The sequence below is a fragment of the Oryzias melastigma genome, linkage group LG6, assembly GCF_002922805.2.
Source record: "Oryzias melastigma strain HK-1 linkage group LG6, ASM292280v2, whole genome shotgun sequence".
Classification (NCBI taxonomy): Eukaryota; Metazoa; Chordata; class Actinopteri; order Beloniformes; family Adrianichthyidae; genus Oryzias; species Oryzias melastigma.
This window is the reverse complement of record NC_050517.1, coordinates 26502801-26527585: the sequence shown is the minus strand read 5'-3', so window position 1 is coordinate 26527585 and position 24785 is coordinate 26502801. Positions and strand designations below refer to the sequence as shown.

At 36.5% G+C, this 24785-nt stretch overlaps 1 protein-coding gene across 1 annotated transcript; it reads right to left on the bottom strand.

The window, feature by feature from the left end:
• Positions 1-1360: 1360 nt before the first annotated feature.
• Positions 1361-23170, bottom strand: calb2a (calbindin 2a). Its single transcript, XM_024282572.2, has 11 exons — positions 22579-23170; positions 19183-19259; positions 19009-19098; positions 17181-17261; positions 14682-14738; positions 9520-9597; positions 7664-7719; positions 7500-7539; positions 7362-7415; positions 3713-3784; positions 1361-2050 (listed from the first exon to the last, which is right to left on the bottom strand). Exons 1-11 carry the CDS (start codon positions 22670-22672, stop codon positions 1934-1936), a joined length of 816 nt encoding a protein of 271 aa, XP_024138340.1. The 5' UTR covers positions 22673-23170; the 3' UTR covers positions 1361-1933.
• Between the last annotated feature and the right edge of the window lie 1615 nt (positions 23171-24785).

Here is a 24785-nt window from a genome sequence, read left to right as displayed (position 1 = left end):
ATAACAGCTTTAAAGCAATCTAAAGTAGGGGTGTTATAAAAAATGGATTTGGCGATATATCACGATGCTTCATTTGTGTAGCATTTAACAACACTGGTATTGATTTAAAACGCCAACATGGCAATATTTAATCAGTTATTTATTGGCGTCCTTCAACGTCTTACTTTTGTTTTTTCACTTATTTTTTTCTTTCACTGAAAGATATTTTATTGAGGAAAACAGACAAAGTTGACTTTTGTACTTTAAGAGTAAACATTTACCAAAAGAAAAATTCTATGAATTTACTTGGGTAAAAGCAACTTGTATGAGATACAGTTGCAGAACCTAATGTTGTGTTCATTAGATAAAATTTGTTTTACAATTTTATTACAATTATTATTTTTTTTCTAAGTCATACTCTTTATAAAGAATAGTGAAAAATTGTTCAGGTGCAGTCTCGGGAAATATCGCGATATGTTATCGTATTGTGAGGCGAGTATCGATATACGCATCGCCAGAATCTTACCAATACATACCCTTAATTTAAAGCCGTTGTTACCTAAATTTAATTAAAAAAAAAAGTTAGAAAAGCTAGTTTATTAAATCAAGAAAGCAAATGAAAATGTAAAAAGAATGTATTAATTAAAGAATGTTCTTCATTTATTAAGATAATTAAACGTCACTGTAATAAAGGAAAGAAATTAACAATCAGTTAAACTTAAATTAGGATGTATATAAATAATAAACCCCAAAAAGGAACTTTGGTTTAAAAACTACTGCATTTGTGATTTAAAAATTACAACAAAAAGAAAGTTATTGCAGATTTTTTTCAAGAAGCAAATTTTTCTTGAATAATAACTGAATAAAAATGTTTGTGGAAATAGTTGAAGACCTAACTTTCTAATATTAAAGCATTCCAATATTTTTATTTTATTTCAAATAAATAAACAAACAAACAAACATTTTTTATTGTAATTGGATTCAACTATATCAAGCTAACTTAGTTTAGTATCAGCAAAGTGAAGGGAAGAGATTATTTTAATATCCTTTTTGGTTCAATTAAAAAACTGCTCTAAGGCCTTCCAGCATGGAAGCAGCAATAAACCGTAAGTTCATTTCAACTGCAGGAAAACATCCGCCTCCAGTGCCTGAGTCATCACTTTTAGCTAGGCAGCACATTTAAATTTAAAGAGCGCTAAAGGTTGCAGCTCTTTGTGTTAAAGTCACCAAAAGGGACAGAAGGTTTTATGTCTGCAGGTTTTCTCCACTTTTGTAATTACATGTTATCCTTTAACGCCAGTGGGTTTAATTAAATGTGGCAGTAAACACATTTGAACTAAAATATAGATTTGCTCCTCAAACAGATCACAGCTGAACAATATTAAACATTATTTGTCTTAGATATTTTATTTTATTCTTTTTTTTCAGTTGACAGTATCAGCCAAAAACAACAACCGGAAATGAAAACCATTTTATGGACATGTTACACAACAATTTTATTTGAATGCAATGGAGTTAAGAGAAGAAAATGTGAAAAAATAAATATCAGTTCAATCACAGATTACAGTTGCAGTCATAGAGCCAAGGAACAAAGGGGGGCGAGGAGGCCGGGTCAGCGGTGTGGGGGGTCTGTCATTTCTGTGGACGTTTCTGAGGTTTTGTTCAGGAGTTGGGAGTCAGTCACAGCATCGAGGAGGGTCAGATTCAGAACGTGGCTAAAGGGGAGGGATCTTCTGAGTGTGAAAGGTAGAGATGGTTAGAGTTGGAGGTCGTGCTGACTCATCATTTGCCATTTTGGGAGGAGGATTTTTTTTAAGGGAGGGATAAATGGGGTGGGGCGTGTCCGGCACATGCACCTGGTATATGTCGCCACTCAGCTGGAAGTGGGTGTGGTCTCAGGATAAGAGAGCAAGGCAAGCAGAGAAAACAAAGATGCACAGGAGGAGAGGAGAAATCACACGATTGGCTCTCTGCAGAGAACGATTTCCAATTCTCCGCGGTACAGCTTCCCCCCGTCGGACAGGCTCATGATGCTCTCCTTGTAGCCCATCAGGCTCTTTGCATCAATCTCCTGCGGAAACAAAAGAAACATGTAAGCCGTATCTTGAAGAAAAAAAAGGTCTGACTTGTTTTTACAGATTGTTTTTCTTTTATTCTGCATAGCCAGCCTCCAAAACTCTTTGAATTACACAGATATTGTATTTTATTTTTATTATTCCATCAGCAATGTTTCACACTTATGGAAAAATCAAATTCTCCAATGACCAGAAGAGGTGAGTCAGGAAAAGTTGGATATGGATGAATTATTCTTGCATTAAATATCTGGAAAATGTGACTCTGTTTATGATACTGGTGGAATTCCTCATTAAAACGTGTCCAGATACATTTCATTGTCATTCCTTTGGTTTAGTACTTTCTCAATACTTCTATGCATCTTTGAAACCCCAAACAAGTGAATATTACATTTTTTTATATTATCTGAATACATAATTGTCTCTCACAGCTGTGAAGACATAGTCAGACATTTAACCAGCTCAGTGGCCTTGTGGTAGAGTGTCCACACTCACACTGGAAGGTTCAAATCCAGGCCGAGTCATATCAAAGATATCAAAGATATTTAGTCAAAATAAAAAACCTGTGTTGTTTTCTTGAAGATAGTTTCTGCAGGAGTTCATCAGAAATTTGCACCTGATTTGTGGGCAGGACTGTTGTCACAAGCAACCCCGCCCCCATTTCCCATCCGTTTAGATTCTCTCCTGCTAGCTTACAGCTTCTCACACTCTCAACCAAACATTTGCGGTGCAAAAAATCAGCGAGCAATATTGGAGCTACCCAACCGTACAGTTTTGAACCAGATACCAGTTCAGACGAGGAAAACGAAGACGCACATGGATCTAGTCGTCTATAAGTGGATGCATCAGTATGGAGCGGAGCAGGGAGCTTCTGGCCCACCCAGTGTATTTTACACATAGATTTCAAGGAAGAAACTCCCAGAAATTCAGTTTTTAGCTTAATTTTATTTATGTATATGTCCTCCATCATGAGAAAAATGCCTCAAGAACATGTTAAAAACACCATTTTCATCAGAGGGGGTCTTTGAGAGATCTCAAACTACTTAATTCAGAGGAGTTGGTTTAAATCATATTCAGGATTGTATCTCAGCTAAATACTGAGTCAGATCAGAAGTTTAAATTAGAATACAAACCCAGAGTCTTTGAATTGAGAAAAAGCAAAGCTACACAGAATCCAGCAGAGCCCTCCTGCTGCGAGGCCAGACCATACACCGCTGTGCAGCATACAACTTCTTTCTCAAATCTGATTCCATTTTTTTAGTCTGAAATGTTACAGGGGACAAAACTTTTAAGACCCACTCCAATTTAAAAAAAAAAAAGTGTTTTTGGTGTTTTTAACCTGCAGAAATTATGTCCTAGAAAACGACACCAGTTTTTAGATTTTTACTGAAAAATAATCATCATAATTTTAAAAAAAAAAACACTTTAAAAGTAGTTTAAAAGATGATTGTCATTGGACTGATCATAAATCTAATTTGTACGGCAGCCAGAAAGGGACAAGTCAAGATGCACAATTCCAGGTGAAGTCTTGAGTCTGCAATCAGAAGTTCCAGTTGAATTTCTATTCTTAAGAGAGGCAGGTCTCAGTCAAGCCTCGAGTCTCGGATCACAAAAATGAGATGAAATCAACAAACACAAATATAAAACAGCTGAGCTCTCACCTTCTTGTTTGTCTGGTAAAGATCTCGTAGCAGAGCCTCCAGCTCCTGTTCATCGATGTAGCCGTTTCCATCCTGCAGAAAGATTGCAAAAACATTTTCATGCAAATATATTCAAACGTTAGATTATTGGAATAACCAGTAAATGACGGTTTGAATATTAAATCGAATTCGTTGTTAAACAAAAACGTGGACTGATATGTTGCTTCAATCAGACTCCATAACATCAAATGATTGAGTGTTTCTGCTTTATAGACTTGTTTTCCTTTCATAAGCATTTGGAAAAATCATGTTTATATACAATTTGCATTTGCAAAAAAAAATTATAACTCGAGTTTTATGATTAGAGGATCACAGAAAATGCTTTTCCATGTCTGCAAGACATGTTTACTCTTTCTCTACAATCACAAATCTTTTCTACCAGAGGACTAATTGCTTTCGCAATATACACAATATTTTTCTACACTTGCAAATTTGATTAACAAATTCACAAATTTTGTTTATAGATGCAAAAATTATGAGCGCATTTACATAATTTTACATTTTATATTTTTATTTTTGAAAGGATGACGAAAACATATCGCTTTTCCCGTTCTGATTCATTCAGAATTTTGTGGCAACATTCATGAATGCAGCAGCCAAGGGTTGGGAAAATCTAAAACCGAACTTGTCATTCACAGCTCTGAGAGCAGGGTGCTGTGAAGTCAACGTGAAGGCTCTTTGGAAATTAATGAGTTATGTCCCACTGTGCTGTTTACAGAGTTTCTGGCCAGAAGATAAGGCCAAATTACTGGAAAGTTGCCTTTTGGCACATGGTGTAAAACCACGAGCTGCTCATGTGGGCTTGGTCTCAAGATGACTTCAGAGCTGCACAAGATGCCAGCCTCATTTTTTTTTTTTTTGTTTTTCTTTTACTTTGAAAGATTCTCTTTGATGTTTTTTTAAAAAGTGTCCCAGATCTGGAGAATAAAGTGGGAACTCTGCTTATATTTTCAAAGAGTTTTGAGGAAGCAGAGTTAAATGAAACATCTATGCCAACTCCAATCTTGTGTTTCAGGAGCGACAGCACTGTGAGCCATGTTAGCGCTCGGCTGACCGGCCTAACTCTGCCCCGCACGCGCTCCCCCAGCACCAGCGACAGCAGCTGCCCGTGCTTCTGCTGCAGGGGCCGAGCTCATGACAAAATGATGAAACTAATTACACACATAGATTTTAATGCTGCTTTCATGAAGCGTCTTCAGCGGCTCATTTATAATTGAACATTCAACCCTTTCTTCCGCAGGCCAGCAAGCCAGAGAAAGTGCAAACCTTCAGTCCAGCCTGAGACTCGAACAGCACGCAACCTTCCTAAACCCCCCCCCACACTTAATACAGTGCTTGACTGAATCTACTTTCACTCCTTTTGTCAAATTCACACTTTTTAAACTTATTTTTGAGTGACTATTTTAGGACTGGTGACTGATGTTTCATCAATCAAACAAATGTATTTGCATGGAATTATTGTACGACTCCATTCTTGGGGATTTCATGGATTTTTTAATGAATCTAGATGATTTTCGATCTTAAAAATCAATAATGTAGTACTATAGCTTCAGCTTCAGTACCAAAGAACATTTAAAGGGCCAAGTATGAGTTCTTGAGGTGGAAAACTGACAAAGACAAAATACAATTAATTATCTTATGGCAAAGTTGGTTTTATTGCTTGTTTTTTTTAAGTATTTTAGTCTTTTTTTTTTGCAAAATTCTCATATCCAATGATGGACTTCCTGTTTTACTTTGAAAAGCTTGATCTCCTGCAAACTTATTTTCCTTTCGATTGTTTTTAATTTCACCCAAAATGTAATCCCTGCAGTCTTCTATCTGTCTGTAATTTTTACTCTATTTTTTATTATTTTAAAATTGTTTTTAGTCTCAATACATACCTCAAAAAGTTTATTTTCTTATCTGTTTTTTTTAACATCCGGATCTTCTGGCTGCTGTGGAGACCTACATTTTGTCAGCAGCTGGAATGACATTTTCCTTTTAATTTAATTTCCCTTAATTATTTTTTTTACCAATTGGCACCTCTAAAGTCATTCTGTTTCTTTGTCTCCTTGTTGCTCCTCAGCTGTCTTCTGTAAATAGTTGACTGCCTATTAAATGTTCATTTAAATATTCTTTAAAGCTACAATCTAGTGACAGATGTGTATTTTGCTCCGTATTTTTCGTTTTCTTCTATTTTTAATTATATCTATTGTATTGACAAGTCAAAATAAAGTGTTTGCATTGTCATAAATCTATGCAATACCTTTTCAAAACACTTAGTTTTCTACCTGTGGGAGTAAAAACATACATATAACAAAACATAATTTCTGCTGATTGTGCATATTTTGCAGGACAAACTTTTGTCCAAATTCTTTATATAGTAGGAGAAATAGCACCTGTGTTTTTTTTTTTTTTTGAAGAACAAAAGCCCTGCAATCCCATAAAAGCAGAGGCAGCCTAACCTGAAAATGTCGTAGGTTCTTCGTGGTTTAATGTAAAAATAGGAGCCTTTTTTGGCTTTCAAAGCATACATTTCCATTGTTTTTTTTTTTTTTAACAATGTATTGCAAAAACTGTTTGTCGAGCATTAAACAGAGTTAACACTTAAACTGTCAGAAAGGAGGAAATTCAGATTTTTTACTAAAAAACTACCAGATGTGAAAATCATTTTTTGGTGACTTGCCTTTTTTTTAGCACTAACTAAAATCAATTAAAAAAACTAAAATTTTACATTTATTTTTAGAAAAAAAAAATGTTAAGAAAAAACACGCATATGCTTTTGTACATTTTACTCCCCTCAGAAAAACAGCCTCCTTAAGGCTACCCCTTCTATGGCGCCCCCTCAAGCTCATGGCGCTCACTACAAATCGTAAACAAGAAAAATGATTCAGCAGACGTACTGTACATCTCCTTTGTTGTGTGTCATATCACAACACTGTGATCCAACACCAACATTTCACTGCTAATGTGGAAAATATGGCGATCGGCCGAACCGCAGCTCAATCACCTTGAGCTGTTTACAGAGGGAGATCAGCGCCAAGCCTCGCTCTCCAGGCAGACCACAGCCCAGGCAAAACCAAGAGTCATTTGGATATTAGTGCTTCTAAACACACAGCACGGGGTCGTTAATGCGAACTCCTTTTAGAAACAAAACCAGCTTCTATTTGAATAAATTCTATAGATTGTGCCAACCCTTTAACACCTGAGGCGTCTCTGGTGGCGCCTAAACACAAAATCTTTAACTTACTGTAACTTTTCAACTGTTAACACGATCAACGTCAATCCAGAAGATTCTGAAGGAAAAAAGCGGCTCGGCAGTAGATCAAAGAACATGAACACTAGTGCTCCGGTGTTAAAGTTTATTCTTAAAAAAGCATGGCTTTTTCCTTGTAAAATCACAGTTTTTTCTCATACTTTTACAACTTTACCCTCATATATTAATTCAATATTTTTCTTTTACGGTGACCCTAATACTCTGTTTTAAGAATACCTCATAAAAACGATGGTTGGTGTTTAAATGTGTCTATTGTAAATAGTTTCTCAGGTTGAAAAGAGTTTTTGACGAATTCATTTTTTTAGACAAAAGTCGACCGAAAAGAGGACTGCTGAAGAAAACCTGCATCCGTACCTTATCGTAGTACGTGAAGATGGAATTGAACTGCTCAGAGGTCAACTTGACGCCCTGCAAGAAAATATGTAAGTCCACCAAAAGAACAAGTAACAAAGGATAACTTAATGGGTATTTCAGAAACAGCAGAAGTTCTACCTGGAATTTGAGAAGGAAGTTCTCCTGAACAGGGAGAAGCCTGGGCAAGACAGTGATTGCAGAGGTTGTTAAATTATTCACATTCGCTGATAGAGAATGAAGTTCAGGAGAAAATGTGCTTCAACATTTACACAGGGAACAGAAGCAAGTAAATTACATATTACCTTGCCATCTCTGAGAGGCCCAACTTTCCATCTCCATTCAGATCAAACATCCTGAGCTACAAGGCAGAATACAGACAAGGAGGGAGCGCAGAGAAAATGAGGGGAGGCTCTGTGTATTTGCATGAGGGTGCAGATAAATGAAGACAAATGTGACACCCACAGTTTCACTGACTCAAAGGTTCTCCTTTGTGGAAAGAGGATAAAACTTTATAACCAAGTTTTTAGGATTTATTTAAGAGTGTAAAACATAAACAAGCATACAGAGCTCAACCCCAGAAGGCCTTAACTCTTTTGATTAGTCAGCAAAAATGCTACTTTACTCAACTTTTTACGTGCAGGATCCATCATCAACAATAACTTTTAATTCACCCAAGTGTTTTAAACTAGTTTGTGGAACAAACTTCAACACAGAAGTGCCTCCGAGACACATTCAAGCTGTTTGAATGTTCGAAAAACTGGAAAATGTTCACACTACTGACCCAAAATAACAAAAAGTTTTACAATCTTAGGGATTTTTGATTTTTAATCCCTTTTTGTAAAATCTAAAAACCTGATTTTCAAAAGTCAAATTCTTCTAATGCTTAATAGTATTTAGGGATTTAACAATATTTCCCCCCAAATTTAAAGGGATTTTACAAATTCTACACAGGAGTGGCAGCACTTATTTCTAAAACGCTTTCAACTGGAGTTTTAAATGAGCAAAAAATGACTAGCATGTGAAGTTTTAGGGTATTCAGACTGGAAAAATGATGAGTCCTAAGCCTGAATGCAGACTAGGATCTACTGGAGATTTCCGTTGCGGACTAAAGCTTGTAAACAAAACCATGTGACTAAAGAGCTCTCAAGTCATTGGCCAGCACTCCATTGTGGTCTAGTTATTCCGCTCTGAAAGCGGATCTGTCTGAAGTATCTCAGAGCGAATCAAAGCTCAGTCTGATTGAAACCGAACCAAGACCACTTCAAAAGACGGGTCTGAGAGCGGTTCTTGGTCCTGGAGCAGTTTGCTTATTCAGACTGAAACTTTGTTCCAGATTATTCAGGGAATAAACTCTGGTTCACTTTAAGCAAACTAAATGTGTCCAGTCTGAATACACCCTTAGTCCACTTTGTTCACAGGACATTCTGTGAGATTTGCATGCAAATTTAGCACAATAAAAAGAAAATCCTCCTTTTTTAACTATAGTTTTGGATGCTGTTAAAGCTTGTACGTTTTGCATATGCACAGAAACCGTTCATAATGAAGATGTTTCAACTTTTGGATGCAAATGGCAAAGCTCATTTCCAAAACCAAACAAAGTAAGATTTCTATTATTAACTTTATATTTGTCTGAGAGAGAAAATTGCATATTCCATAATTTATGCTTTTTTGTATTTGCACTTATTACAGCCACCTCTTTACAAGCCCTGACATGCTAGTTCCTCAATAGTCAAGAGTTGAATTCAGTCAGGTTGACTTGATTCCTTGTAATAACCACATAGAAACTATGGGTCCGTCTTTAAGCTTCAGAGAATCAGGTCAGCTCTGCTCCGGGGTTCCAGGAGAAAGCAGATGTTTTTATCATCTGGACTGGTCAGACAGCCTGCAAGGCATGATGGGACATGGCCACCCAGCCGCCACCATCATGGCAGCAGAAGTCGGAGATCCAGCAGAGCAGATGGTCATTAGTCATGCAGCTTTCTTTAAGACTTTTCTGTTTCTGCTGACTTTTCAGCAAACTTTGAATCAGTCATGGTATCTTGGATAGATTTATCTAAACCCACAGTTGACCTAACATGAGCACAAGAAAACTTTCTGAGACATTTGCCTTTTTGGACCCAAACTTCAGGTCAAAAGAGTTGTGTGGGTGAAGTCTTACAATGGTCTGTGTGTACTCGTGCAGCTTCTGTTCATCATAGTGTCTGTTGGCTTTCTCCAGCAGGTCTGACAGGAAGCCCTGCAGACAGAAGCAAACAAGGGTGGACAAAAACAAGTGGATCCAACTTGTAATCAATTTCATTTTATGTTTAAAATATATATTTTCCTGCAGAGGCTACAACATGCTTGAAGCTCCTGCAGCTGGCTCAATTTTTATGTCTTCGGTTCATCAACAAAAAAATAAAAAATAAAAAATGAAACTGTTAAAAATGAACTTAAATGAAAGATAATCTGTGGGTTATATGATGTTCTTTTTCTATTATGTAAAATATTATTCTCCCTACAGAGCAGATTACAGTCCTGTATAGTGAAGGAGCTTTACATCATCTGCCTGCATCAATATTTTCCTCATCTGCTCACAGTTATGCGGTGAGACACAAGTCTGGAGACGGGGATATCATCTGTTTTTTTCCAAGGCTTCCAGAAAGCCACACCTGGTAACTCATCTGCACCTGGTCGGCTGGAAGAAATCCGAATCCCCAGACAGGCAGAATCGCCCAATCGGCACAAATGTCGACTCCCCAGCGTGAACGCCTTCTTTCATAGTATTTCACACAATGTTTCCAAGTGGTGTAAATAAATGAAAAAAAAAAAAAACTTGGGAGCTCAATAGGGAATTCTCTGCAGAGGAACCACTTAGCTCCCCCAGCTCAATTTGCAGAAATACATGTTTGCAGGACAATCTATTGTTCTGTTTGCTCCAGTATGGAGAACGCACCAAAGCATTTCTGTTTAAAATCTTAACAAGGAAACCAGGAATAAGACGACACTTTGTCACATTCTTAAATGGTGCACCATTAAACAATATGAGACCAAACAGTAGTAAACATTCTTGTCTTAACCTCCTCTTTGGACTTCAGTTCATTTTAGTCAGATTTTGTGCAGGTAAATGTGGTCTAAAAGTTATGAGTTACTTTGAAATAAAGTATGACTTCTGAAGGATTGATTTTAGACGTCGACTCATATAAAAATAGTTTTTGTTGTTTATAACATGTTCTTGTGGGATTTTTCTGAAGATGACGGACAAATATTAAGAAAATTAAGCTTAAAATGGCATTTCTTAGTATTTCTTATTTAAACCACTTTAAATCAGGAGCAGAAAAAAATCCATTTGAAAAAAGAAGAAAAAAAACTTTTAGGTGAAAAAAGCTAATGTAATGTCATGATGACCTTCTACAATAAGACCCTAATGAATTCTTCTGCTGAAGCATCCCTTACAACTGAAGGACCTTCACTCTTTTAAGCTGTTTTTCTTGTAATAAATGTTCCAATGTTTTTGTGTTTCTTGTTTCTGTCATCTTTGTTCCCAGACAGTTAAGCTAGGGGGTTGTTCTTACTGAGTCTGATTCTTATAAAGATTTTTTTTTACTGTTTCAACAGTAGAGATTTACAGAAAGAATCATTAATGTCTGAATGTTTTTTTTTTTTAATCATTTTTATTCGAAACATGTTTAACTATTGTTTCATTCTCTAGTTTAAGCTAAACTTATGTAAAATGTTTACACCTGTTTTCCGCTTGAAACCATCAAACTGAAACTATGGTCTCCTCAGTGTGAATTTGTTCATATTTATATTCATTTTTCTTGCTTTCTTATCCTCCGGTTTTAGTTTGAAGAGTTCAAAAATCAGCGCTTTACTTTTGGTTATTGCATTCGGTTCATTTCATAAAACAGTTTTGTTTTTATCTTCCTGAATCTTCTGCCTAAACACACAAACAGATTTCACAATATTCTTATAACCGTTTGGCCTGAGGCAGACTGAAAAGGGTTACAACAATCTCAGATAATTGGATTTTTCTGCTTTGTTGTGAATGTTTTTGTTTGTTTTCTCTGTGCCCCGAGATATTACTTATCTCTCTTTTCAATTAAGAATAGATGTTCTTTGCTGACAGTAATAATGTACTTATCTGTATGGATGACGTATAAGGACAAGCCAAAGAGAAAAGAGCTGAATAGATTTAAAGGGATATTGCAATTCAAATTCTGAATCTAAATTAGATTAAATTATTTGTTTTCTTTGCAAACCATGTCACATTATTTGAAATAAAATGTCTCATCATGAATAGAATGGAAATGAGAAAAAAATAACATAATGGTGTCAATCAAAGGGAATTTAATCAAAGTGACATAGACAATTATATCAACTGTTTATATAAAAAATAAAGATTACAGAGAGATTTCCTGAATTGACAAATGCTATTTCTGTTTTATTTTCCTTTATCTTTTAAAATGCATTATGCAGAAAATTGGGAAATATATTTTTTGTAGTTCGAAAAAAGATAGAAAAAAATTGTTTGTAAATTAAACTGTTTCCAAGCTAGTTTTGTATTGGAAACATTAAGATAATGTTGACTTTGTAGCTGTGAATTCAGGTTATAAAGGATATATAACATTCAGAAAAAGTTAGTCTGTTTTAGATTTGCCTTAGGACAATAGAGAGAATATTATATCCTCTTGACATTGCCAGAGGAAAAAAAAATATCTTTCAGTTAAAATGTTTTAATTAGACAATGATTTTAATCATGAATGGGAAGGTTTCATGGTTCATTTGCTAAATAATTTAAATGACTAAAAACTACAATTCCCAGAAACCCACCCCTTCACATTTGGTAATAATGTTTTCAAATTTAGTCAGTAGAATGCAGTGGTTAAACAGAAAAGCAATACGTATTTATGAAACTTGTTTGTCTTTAAATATATTCAAATTAAGTTATTGTTTTGTAATGTATGCTTTGTAATGTTTGTTTTGTAATGTATATGTCATCCCCTGGCATTCTCAATGTTCTACCTGTCCTACATCATTGTTCTGTATGTTTTGGACAATAAAAAAAGAAAAAACTTGGATGATAACTGACTGTCAGATTGAGTCACAACTGCTCTGCTTGCTGAGCAACAGCCGCCTCACTGAGGGGTTTTCAGTCTCAAAGGCCTCTTAGCTGGTTTGTGCACAGCAGTTACTGCAGGAACATCTGCATGTGGGTCTGTGGGGAAAACATCTGTAAAATGGGGTCAGCATCACTGCCTGACCAGGATGATTCTGCATCAGTGCATCCTCCAATGGGTGTACATTTCATCAACATTCCATCTTAAAGACCCACTCCAATCGACTTTAGATCCTATGTAAAAGCGTTCCCAATAGTTTTTTAAATATGATTATGCCATTTTTTTTAGCCAAAATCAAGGACATTGTTTCTGCAGAGTAGTAGTAGAACCTGCCCCCTTCCCATCATCCATCTGTTTACACACTCACACCCTCAACCTAACATTATTGGTGCAACAGAAGTGGTGAACAGTATTGGAGCTATCTAGCCGTACAGTTTTAAGCCAGATGCCAACTTGGACAAGGAAAACTATTCGTCTATAAGCGGATGCATCAGAATGGAGCAAATCAGAAAGCTGTTGGCTTGCCGTAGCATCACCCACAGCTTCAAAGAGAGACCTGATGCAGACAAGAAATCATTAGCCAGAACCCCTCACATCCCCATCTCCACCCTCCCGCTCTGCACATTTCAGCAAAAAAAATACTTGTTTTTGGTCAAAAAAGGTTAAAATAACCAGTGATACTAACATTTAGGTTTTTTTGCATTTTAAATTTAGAACCTTGAACCCCTGAGGTATCTCTGTCAAAAGCTACAATGCTCTTTGACATACAGTAACTCCTTACACACTCAACAGGAATTAGTTGATCTGCAGAGAAAAGCAGTTTTGTGATGGTAAACAACACTTTAAAGCAGCTTTTCACCAATATGCAACATATTACTAAAATAAAGTTTAACATTCCAGCACAAGCTGGTTCACGTTGATCATGCAAAGGGTTGATGTTAACTGCGGACAAATACTGGTCTGAACACTTTTGTTATTCTTTTTGAAATTTGACCCTCTTTTGACACATTTTGAGTTAATTTCTGAACTATAAAATGTTTATTCACATTAAAAAGTTTAAATAAAAGTGGCTAAAACTCAGAAATCTTGTGTAATTTCTGCTTCTGGCCAATGATTTTCAGCTGTCTACAACCAGGTCCTCTTTTTCAAAAATCATATTTTCATCTGCTCCTGATTCACCATGACTTAAATCAAGAAATATCATTTTAGAGTTAACTTTCTCTATATATGTCTTCCGTCATGACAAAAAGGGCTGCAAAAACAGGTTCAAAACACTAAAAACACATTTTTATTGGCGTGGGTCTTTAAAGTTCACTAAAGTTTGCTTTTGATTTCTCTCAGTTAAATAATAAAGAAACAAACACCAAAAATAAATATAAATAAATAAACAAAAGCCCAACAAATAACACAAAAAATAATGAAATGGCTTGATTGTAGTCAGTATTACGAGGTATTGACTCTAACAGAAGAGGTACAAAGTGAGAAAGCATTAGGTTTATTGAATAAGATCTTATTGTAATATGTAGATAGTCTAACCTTACTGGACTGATCTAGACTAGATTATAATGATCTGCAATATTTGGAATATTAACTATTGATTGGCTTTTCTTAACCTTTTTTTAACCCTTCAACAACCCAACCAAGAAAAAAAAAATCTGTTCAAAAATTATATATTTTTTGCTGCTTAGTGTCCTGGGGAAGTAGTATACACAATACAATACAATTTTTTAGTAATATGTTTTCTAAATGTGCTCTACTTTTTAGTTGAGCACTTTTTCTACGTAATTTATCATTACATGATTTGACCTCAGTCTCAGACAAAATCCCAAATGTCACTGTTTTACCGACACATCAGTAAGGATCATCTCTGATCCCGACACAAAAACATGTGAGTAATTGTTTTTGTCATTCTCTTTGTCTTGTTTTATTGTTGCAAACGAAAAAACAGAAAGAAGTAACAGAAACACACACAAAATACAAATGAATTCATGAGGGATACACTTTCTGAAGGGTCAAACCAAAGCTTACAGGGATTACAGTTTAGTGTTTGTTCTCTGCTTGTGAATGTTGGACGGGATTTGGGGGGAAAAGAGAAAAAGACCAAAAAAAAATAAGCATGATAACGGAAAACAGATGAACAAATGTAAAGTTTTCATAATCTCTGTGCGAAAACATCTCAAGACATTTTTCTAGAGGCGGATTTTTCACTTTGCTTGTTTACCTTCAGCTCATTTGCTTCAATGTAGCCGCTGCGGTCTGTATCATAGCGCCGCCATGCCTGAAAGTTTTAGAGAAAACATCAAAATCAGAACTGAGGACCAGAAACTCAAAAAAAATCTCTCCTTTTTTCTTATTTTAAATCAATTCTCTGCAGTTAGATATGATTTTTTTCTGTTTTCAACATCCATATTTGTAGCAGAATATAACACAGAGGATTAAAGAAAACGAGAGTCATGTTAATGAATGTTTTAATCTGCTGTTCCTGTCCAAAGAAGGCCTTCTTATCAAAGATGGATGGCCTTCCCCTTTCTCCTCCTCTGCTCCTCCTCTGGGCTCTCAGAGAGGAGCTACAGCGGCGCAATCCATTATATATGACTCTGAAAATAGAAGGTTCTGCTTTCTCATTCCAACCCTTTAAAACCTCTCTTAGCACTCCCCCTGCACCTTTCAGCAAAGACTGATTAATCTCCCGCCTCTGTTTTATGTCCTCAAACTCCAGCCCCTAAACTCCTTATTGGTGTTTCATTCACGCACTAACTGCTCCCACTTTCCCCTCTTCGTCATCCCTCCCCGCGACATGCCCTCCTGCTTCATTTTCCCACCTCAATATGACACGGCAGACTTGTAATTGCTTTCTAATTGCCTTCATTCTTCGGTGCAGCGGATCTAACAGGAAATCTGACATTTTCTCTTACTGTATCATCTGGAGGTATTTGGTGGGATAAATGATTTCCTCTTTCTCCTGCCGCCTCAGAAACCCTTCCTGTTCCCCTCATTTATTATTCAAACTCCACAGCAGCACTCAAACTTCGGACATTTTCGTGTAAAAGGTTTCTTAAAAGTCCACCTCGGCCCAGTGCAGTGACAGATACAAGGAGGCTTTCTCCTTTTCTGTGACATTCTGAAAACTAATTGTGGCATTTAGTAAGTTTAAAGTGTCCTCACTGTCCACTTGTGTCATTAAAAATATGTTCTTGAGATGGCTTCTAAGATAATTGGATAGACCTTTGTTTGGTTGCTAATTAATATCTTATATGGTTTTCTGTGTAATAAAAAAAAAAAAATCACAAAAATTGGGAAAAGTCTATAGTTATTCTGATGTTTTAAACCAATTACAAGCAAATTGTATTGACTGAATACAAGAAATCAGGATATAATGATAAGTACTAGCATGTATAAAGATTATTATGAAGATATTAATGATACCAATCAAAGATTACAATGGGAGTTTGTAATCATATTTATATTCTTCTATAAATGTTATTGTCATTATTACTACTATTGAATATGGATGATTATAATTGTTAAATTATTTTTATATTATATGATGTTCATAGACATCTTGATAGTATAATTAAGTTTTTTTAAGGGGCAGCTTGTTCCCTTTCAAACATGTTTTGCTTATTATTATTTATAAGTTTGTATCCTATTGGTTGTATTGTATTTTTTTAACATTTCTGAAACAAATTTAATAAAAATAACTTAAGTTTCCAGCTACAATTGCATTTATGAAGTAATATGTGATTTTTAAGTTTTATTATGTAGAAATTATAATTATAACTTCTATTCCTGTGGAATTTCTTGTGCCGTTTGTTTTCTGCTGCTTGGGTTAACTCATTGGCACAGTCAACTGGCATCTCCTCCTAATACTGGAGAAAGCAGTCGGTCCAATCGGATTTGGACTAATATAAAGCAGACAAATCAAGTCAGTCACATGATGAACAGTTTTTGTTCCCATCTAGTGATATAATGACCCAACATGGGAGAATCATCAAAAAAAGGTCAGGAACTTCCTGTTTAGTTAAAGCCCATTTAAATTAGCCGACCCATAATGTCTACATGATGTTTGAAAGACTTCTATAAAGACTTTAAATAATCTAACCATAAATACTATTTCATAGAGTAGAGGTTAAAAAAAAGGCAACTTTGACCTGCAACAGTGGCTTCCTTCTGAGCTGCTCTGAGTCAGCTCTTCTCATCATCCAATCATCCAATCTCTGCAAACTATTCATTCAATTTATATTTAGATTAGATTTACATTTCATCTCGCATTTCATTACTAGAACACGTCTTTCCTTCAGTTATCCATCAAATATTTGCCTTCTCCATTCTTAGCCAATTATCCAGCCTCTGTTCATGCTGTGGTCACCTGATGTACAGCTTTAAAGTGAGACTCAACTCTTTTGGAGTGTCAGCAGCAGACATGTGCAGCCATGTGCAAATAGAGGCGGCAGCCTCGTCTGTTAATTCCAGACTACTCCGCTTCAAGTCACTAATTGGTACACCTTCTACCTTCCAGAGGGAATTAATCCACAAAATTAGCAGGTAGGTAGCAGCGAAAACATGCAAGCTGTCGACACTCGGCTGACTCTGGTCCATAATGTACCGTGTGTTTAAGCCCAAGAATCTCTGCATGGTGACAGCTTCAAAAGAACAAGAAGCTCCTGTACAAAAAGTCCAAAAGTGCCGTGCGCTAACAAAATGACCACAAAACACTTACCGCCATGAACTCGGCACTGGAGCTGACAAACTGTCTGAAGCAGAGCAAGAAGTTCTCCTCAGTTGGTAGAATCTGAGCCAGCTGCAGAAGAATAGAAGAGGTGAGAACAAGACAATGTTATTGATGTGCTTTTAGAGCAGAAAGGAGCTAAAACCCTACAAGGGTAGGTTACAAAAAGGAGTATTCATTTGAAGACACGCCTTAAAGAATATTTAATTATATGATAAATGACATAGAAGTGTTTAAATACCAATAAATTAAACTTTGACACCCTAGAAAGCCTTTCTCATATCTTTTATCTTTATTCAAACAGAATAACACAAATAATACATTGACACACTGATTCTGTTATTTAATTTTGTGCACTAAAATTGAAAATGTTGCAAACTGTGATGTTTTTCATCACTTTGTGGTGCAGGTTTGGGGGTCACGTATATACATGTATGTTAATGGGAGTAACTGCTTTGAATATTTGTGGGGTGTTTGGTGAGGAAATGTGTTCACTTTTTGTCAAAAATAAATATTTTTTTCACCCATCATCACTGGTGAAGCTGCAAAGCTCGATAAGTTGATCAAGTATTCTCTTGATCATATCTAAACTCAGATTTTTAATTAACTTTCTAAAGGCTGAAGGCTTACTATTACTAAATACTGGTTAACAATGAATCGAGTTTTTAGCTATAATCTGTTTGATCTTGTCTCGTGTCTATGCAGATCATTTTTATTTTCTTTACAATTCTAACTGTAGCAGGCTGTCGTGGTTCTTGAATGAGATGTTCAGGATTATTCTGTAGCATCTCTATTCAAGTGCCTCAACTTCTTTCTGGGTGTTCTTATTGAGCGTCCATGATTAACAAGATTATTAAAGACAAGAGTATGCAAGAGTCTGATTTTTGATGTTAAGGAGAAGATTCTGTCAGTTCTTGCCACAATTTCTTGTTTGGATCTGAGATGATGGCACGAAGATAGAAAACATTTTTTTGGCAATAATCTACAAAATGTCAAAGTAAATCCTACAATTGCACCACAATGAGCCTTCGAGGTAAAATGAATGCAGGTGCTTCTTCGTGTGATGATGTTACATGCTGAATGGAGAAGATTATGTTTCTCATTAATATTATTGATTAGCTAAGCTTTATTTTTTTTATTCTAGAGACTGGATTAGTATGTGTGGCATGTGGATTCTCACAAGATTACGTGACTGTATTTGGATTAGCAAGCATTTACTTAAATTTTCTTTAACTGGAATTTTATTATCTATGAGAATATTCCTCATTTATTCAAATCAAACAAGAAAAATCTTTTTCGATTTCTTTACAACAAGCAGTTGCAAGTGTGAAAACCATATTTAAAACTATTTACAACCTTTTCAACTCACTTAATACACAAACATCCACATTAACTTTGAAGTCCCCCATAGAAAAGTTTTTAATATCTCAGCAAAACATCTTCAACTTAAAGATTTAAGTTTGGATGACCCTCTTTTTAAACTTTTTCTGCTGTCAAACCACTTTAGAAGAATATTTTTTTCAAAGAGTCTATAAAAAACTAATTACATCTGTTGGCAGTAAAGTTATTTGAGCCCAAAACATGCAAATGTGGGTCATTTTTGGGGTAATATGGATCCATTCCCAAACTTGGATAGAACAAAATTCAGTTTCCTGGGTAAAGAGAGCTGTCTCTTTTCTGCTTTTTTCTAAACTCTTTTGATGATAAATCTGGTGAACTGCATTAAAATGGCATCTTTTAAAGTATGTTTTGAAAAAAAAGGATGCTTTCTAAATTGCACCCCCTCCCTTTTAAAGGAATGCACTAAAGACAGACCTACCTCTGACATCTCAATCCGTCCATCTCTGTTCTTGTCAAACTTCTGCATGAACTCCCTCATCTTTTCTCTGAATTGTGGGTTTGAGGGATCCTGAAAAAACCATCACGTGTGAGAACAAATAACCCCTCAGTTGTTGAGGGTGGATCTGTGGATTATTGCTCCTTCATAACGTACCACTCCTGCTCCTCTCCGGGCAATCTCCAGCTCCCTGAAGAAGTTCTCCAGCTCTTTTCCCTCGATGTAGCCATTACCTGAGGGATGATGAGACCACAGCTGTGTGATATGACATCAGATCACACCTTCAAAACTTTCTTGTTTAAAATATGATTCATTTTAGATGCTCGATCTAAGATCAGGGAAGTATTTTGGGAAATAAAAACTCTTTGATTGTAAGTTCATCTTGTAGGGAGAGAAAAGCAGATTTCTTTTTTAAATTCTTGTTTTAATCTTATTCCTGGTGTTGTGCGGCCCTGACAGCACCCATTCAGGGGACAAATGAGTGTGCTCACTTCACCCAGGTAGCGTGCAGGCTGTGCCAGTATTCTTTCAAGAACCACGCTGAGTGGCTGGACAGATGGCTCCAAACGATGCGACGAGCTGCTTCAATAAAACCCTGGAAGGCAGAGCTGCCTCATTAAACTCCAACAAAGATTATTATGCCATCCTTTTCCCCTCCTCCCTCCTCCACTTTCCACTCCACTCCTTTTCTCTATCAGGCAAACATCTTGGTTCTGTCTATAGAAATGTGTAAATGGACCCACATCAGCATTTCTCAGAAAATGTATGAACCAAAAGCGATGTTGTTTTAATAAGTGGGACATCGAATCGCCTCGTTTCAATCGAAGCCTTTCTCCTGTGGGTCTTATTGACATTTGCCATTCTGCCAGGAAACGGGCCTGCTGGGTAATTAAACTGAGTGAGATGTGATGAACTACATGGTGGATGAAAAAAAGGGACAATGGAAACATTCTGCACAGAATTTATAAACCCGTGGAGCATGTGCATCCTTTTATCCCATTTATTATTCTATACCAGAACAAAACTAAAACAGTTCCCTAAACTGGAGACCCACCTCTTTGAATAAAAGTTCACAAGAATTAAAATTGGTACTACCATATGACTCAAAAGGGCCTAAAAAGGGATTAAAAATTAAATGAATGGAGTTGATAGAGTCAAAATTTGACTTTTACACCTTTCTGAACTCTTTCTTGATATCTACAGTCAGTTTGATCTTTAATTTCATCTTTAAAAAGGATCAAAAACATTCTTAATACATGAAAAACTTAATTTGTCAACTTTAGAAACCAGCAAAAACCTCATTAGACTTAAGTCAAAGCCAAAGCAGTTGATCAATTGTTAAATATCATGGAAAAAACAAAACCAATAGCGTTGATGCAGCAGAAAAAAATATATAAAAAGTTTGCTTTGTTATAGACTAAATCTAAATCACAAATATTTTCATATGAAATGCAAAAAATTGTGATTAAAACAGACCAAATCTTAAATAAACTAAAACAGACCATCTGAAGTTGAATTCACTGTCATTGTTGTACAAACATAACATGAAGCATTCGTCATTCAGGCAGCAGGTTAGATGTATGTCGGCATTGCTTGCTGCTTACATTTCTCCTTTTTATCCCAGTTTGCATGATTCATTATTGCTGTAAATAAAAAAAATAAAAAAATAAAAAAACAATCTAAAAGGATTTTATCTGTTTAATTTCAGTACTCTTGGAAAAAAAGTGTATTAAATTTGTTTAATTATTAAATTTGTTGAGTTTCTACCAGTTTGATATCCTAAATTGAGGCCTTCCTGCAGAAGCACTTCTGTCCTGGAGATAAAATGTTAAAAAACCACTTTCGGTCAAACTTGAATCTTGTCTGCAGTCTCAGGAGACTCCCGTGAAGCCCTTTTTGGGTTGTGAAGCTAAAACTCAACCCCAGCACATCCAAACTCTCCAAGTTTTACTCACTAAGTGCACATTTAAAACCTTGCATTTGCCTTCCAGAGGCGAGTGCAGCTCCTCATGCTGAGCTCACAGCTGGATCAGGTCAGAAGGTAGATTTTTTTTTCACCGTATACAGGTCAGTGAGAACTAATTGACAGCAAATTCTCTATAATTAGCGAGAGGAAATGCTGGTGTTTCTTTGGCTGCTTTGAAGGGGTTGAAATGAAAAGGCCTGAGAGAGACAGCAGCGAAAGATGAGAGGGGAGCAGAACACAGGAGCTGCATGGAAACGCAATCCAAATGAGACTTGATCCTGGGCCAACAAGGGAATATGCGGTTTCATCGTCTCCTGTGTATTTTTATCTGCAACTCAGAGATGTTTACTCGATCTGAACAAACAAATTAGCTCTCCTTTCTCTCCACTGAGCCCAGAGACATTCCCGGTAATGAGAGTACAAATCAACACCTTATCCAAATCTGTGGGTGCTCTCTGGCGGCATTTGTTTTGCAAAGAGACTATGTAAAACAGTCCTGAAGCACCTGCCTGGTGGCTGCAACGTCCAGACGTTCTTACCGCACGGTTAAATCAGTGCAACAACAGATCTGAGAACTTTGTGTGAGACTTGATGATGGAGAAGCTCGGAGAGGGTGTGCTTTAATAAAGCAAAACTCGCTCAGACTCCATGTATTCGGCACATTTATAAAGGTATATGCCACATTTTTACATTTTTGGTACCATTTTAATTCTCATTTAAGCATAACGAATCAGAAAACTGAAAAATAAAAGAACACAGAAGACGTTTAAAAAGTTTTCCATTTTTTTTAAATCTAAATTTAAAAAAAGTATTAAATAGAGATGTCACCATGCTGATTTCTTTGAATCAGCATTGAAGCTGACAAGGAGTTCAAATGAGATTTAAAGATATAAAGGCTTCTATTCTTATCAGCTGCACCACTTTATCCACTAAAATAACTTTTTGCCGGAAAAAAAAAATAAAAAAATTTTAATCCACCCAAAAAAAAACATCAATTCCAATCAGATCACCAAACAAACATCATAATCTCAATTTCGGCAAAAATGAAGTGAATATCTGACACTGGACAGGTTCACATTAAGAACTCCGTGTACCTTTAAGAGCGCATGCGCGCGCAAAAACCTTGCGCTTCAGTTCACCTCTTTTAAGATGTAATTTTTATTATTTATTTTGCATTTACGAGTTCTCTTCAAGATTATTAATAAAATATGTCATCCCTTTTTTCTTTAGATAAAAGTGCATTAAAAATAGTCAAAATATTCCACAAATAAGACTGCAATGTTGGCAAAAATCTTAATTAACGTTAGATTCTTTCAAAATAAAACTTTGTGCAATTTCTGCAGAAGAGGAACAAAAAATATTATGTTTTGGTCAGACATCAAAATAAATATAATTTTGAATTTATAATATTTTAATTTGATTTATTAGAAAGCAGCTTCTAAAGTATGATGTGTAAAAATGGTTAAAAATGCTTAGAAATACTATAAATTATTTTAATATTATCACAATATTTTTGTTTTTCTCCGGGGACTTTAAGGCATTAAAACAAGAATTCTGAGTCAACTTTGAGGAGTCAAAAGTCTTACCGTCCACGTCGAAGTGCTTCCAGATGTCCAGGAACTGGGATGCGGTGACCTCGGCCAGGTGGAGGTGAGGAGGCTGCTGCGCCGTGTTTGCCATAGTGATGCTGCTGCAACTCAAATCCGGCTGGAACTTTTCAGTGTCTCGCGCTCAAACGCACCCCTCACTGTGGTCCCCGCGCGCCGCCCCGCCGCTTTTTAACGGCGGCGCACGAGCGCCGCATCACCGCTGGGGGCGCGCGGGCTGCATCCATCAGCATCCATGCGCGCGCGCGCGTACGCCGGGACGACCGGAGCACCGCAGTGAGCTGGCAAGTGTGTGTGTGCGCTGTAGGGATACAGATGGATCAACTCTTTTTCTTGTTGCGTAATTCTTCCTTTACAGTTGATCTGCCGTGCACGCGCTGCGTTTGATCCAGCGCACGTGCACGTGTGTGCACGCACAGCCCTCCGTCATCTAAGCACACTGCTCCCCGAGCTTGTCCCCCAGTGCGTGTGAGGCTTCACAGACTTAATTAGAGCTCACACACTAATCACATTTCCCACACAGCCTCCAGCCAGCGCTGATTAGCCCGCATAACAAATGTAGATTATGAAAAAGAGGAGAGGGTGGGGGCTTTTTCATTAATGGGCAGTCTGCTGTGCAGCAGACACAGATACATGCCCCTATATATTTCTCCAGGTCATTTACTGCAAGAGGTCATAATATTTAAGGTATAGGACCCTCATAAAAAGGAAAAGTGAGAAAAAAAAACTTGCATACTCCCACATAACTGCGACATAATTCAATTTAATTCAGTTTATTTATGAAAAGCCAATTCACAACTGGGGTTTTCTCAAGGGCCTACACAAAAGGCATGAAACACCAAACCCAAAATAAATTAATTACGATTGTTATGATCCAATTTATTCCAAATAATTTTATGTTATGAAACAATTCTGTCCAAATCATTCCAATAAGGCAATGCGTCTAAACTGTAATTTAATGAAAGCCCATGCGACCAACAGACTTTGTGGAAGCTGGGTTTTCTATGTGATCCTTGAACTGAGCAAGTAAAGGCAACTGTGGAGAAGAAAATTATACCTCTAGCAGAACCAGACTGAAGGAGAGCGACCATCTCTCGCGACCTGATAGGATCTGAGAGAACCACAAAGTGGCAAAAATATTGTAGCCGTCATGTCATTACTTAAGTGTGGTCTACTTATAAATCTCACTTGGATCATATTTTAAAAGTATTCCTTTTATTATGCCGTTTTTAGCCAAAATCGAAAAACCTGTGCTGTTTTCCAGGACATAGTTTCTGCAGAGCGGAAGTAGTTAATCAGAAATTTGCCTTTGGGTTGAGGGAGGGACTGTTGGTGCAGAGTAACCCTGTCCCCCTTGTTCCTATCCCTGTTGCTGAGAGCTCTCTGTTTACACCAGGGGTGTCAAATTACAGGCCTTGAGGCCCAGTCTCTTGCTGGATTTCTAGAAATCCTGCCTTTTTTGCTGCTGATTACCTGAATCGGGTGTATATAATCAATAAGGAGCTTTGTTGGTAGATTGGACATCGGTCCTCTTGACCTGGAGTTTGACACCCATGGTTTACATGTTGAGTCCAGGCAATAGAAATGACAACGTACATGGATCTAGCCGTCTATGCATCAGCATGGAGTGAAATGGCGAGCTTGTGACCCGCCTAATATATATTTTTAGGTCACAAATTAGCCTTCTTTTAGCAAAAAAAATAAAATACTCAGAAATGCAATTTTAAAACTTAATTTTCTTTGCAGGTTTTCTCCATCATCATTAAAATAACACATGAACAGGTTAAAAACACCAAAAACATGATTTTCATCAGACTAGGTCTATAAAGATGCTCCAGCATAGAACAATGCATTCAAACCAACCAAACAAATTGTCCTTTGGTATCTGATGAATTTTCTTATAATTATTTGAGTTAATATTGAGATATTAATACTCAAATTTTAAGTACTGAAGCTTAATTACTCATCAATTTACATTTTATTTCTATTTTGAACATTTGTGCCAACTTATAACCACCAGGGAGCAATGTGGCGTTCAGTCTTTTACCCAAGAACACTTTGACACACAGGCAGGCAAAGGCAGGATCCAAACCTGCAAAATTCTGATCAGAGTTTATGCGCTCTACCTCTGCACCACAGCCACTCCATCAAGTTATACAGCACTTGATTACATCAAACATACAAGA

Bases quoted from the DNA above. Each gene is read 5' to 3' on its own strand.
- calb2a (XM_024282572.2), bottom strand. From the start codon at position 22,672: ATGGCAAACACGGCGCAGCAGCCTCCTCACCTCCACCTGGCCGAGGTC. The intron at 17,262-19,008 runs GTAGGTCTGTCT...ATTCTTCTGCAG, and splicing joins GACGGATTGAGATGTCAGAG to CTGGCTCAGATTCTACCAAC. The intron at 3,785-7,361 runs GTACGGATGCAG...ATCTTTCTGCAG, and splicing joins TCTTCACGTACTACGATAAG to GATGGAAACGGCTACATCGA.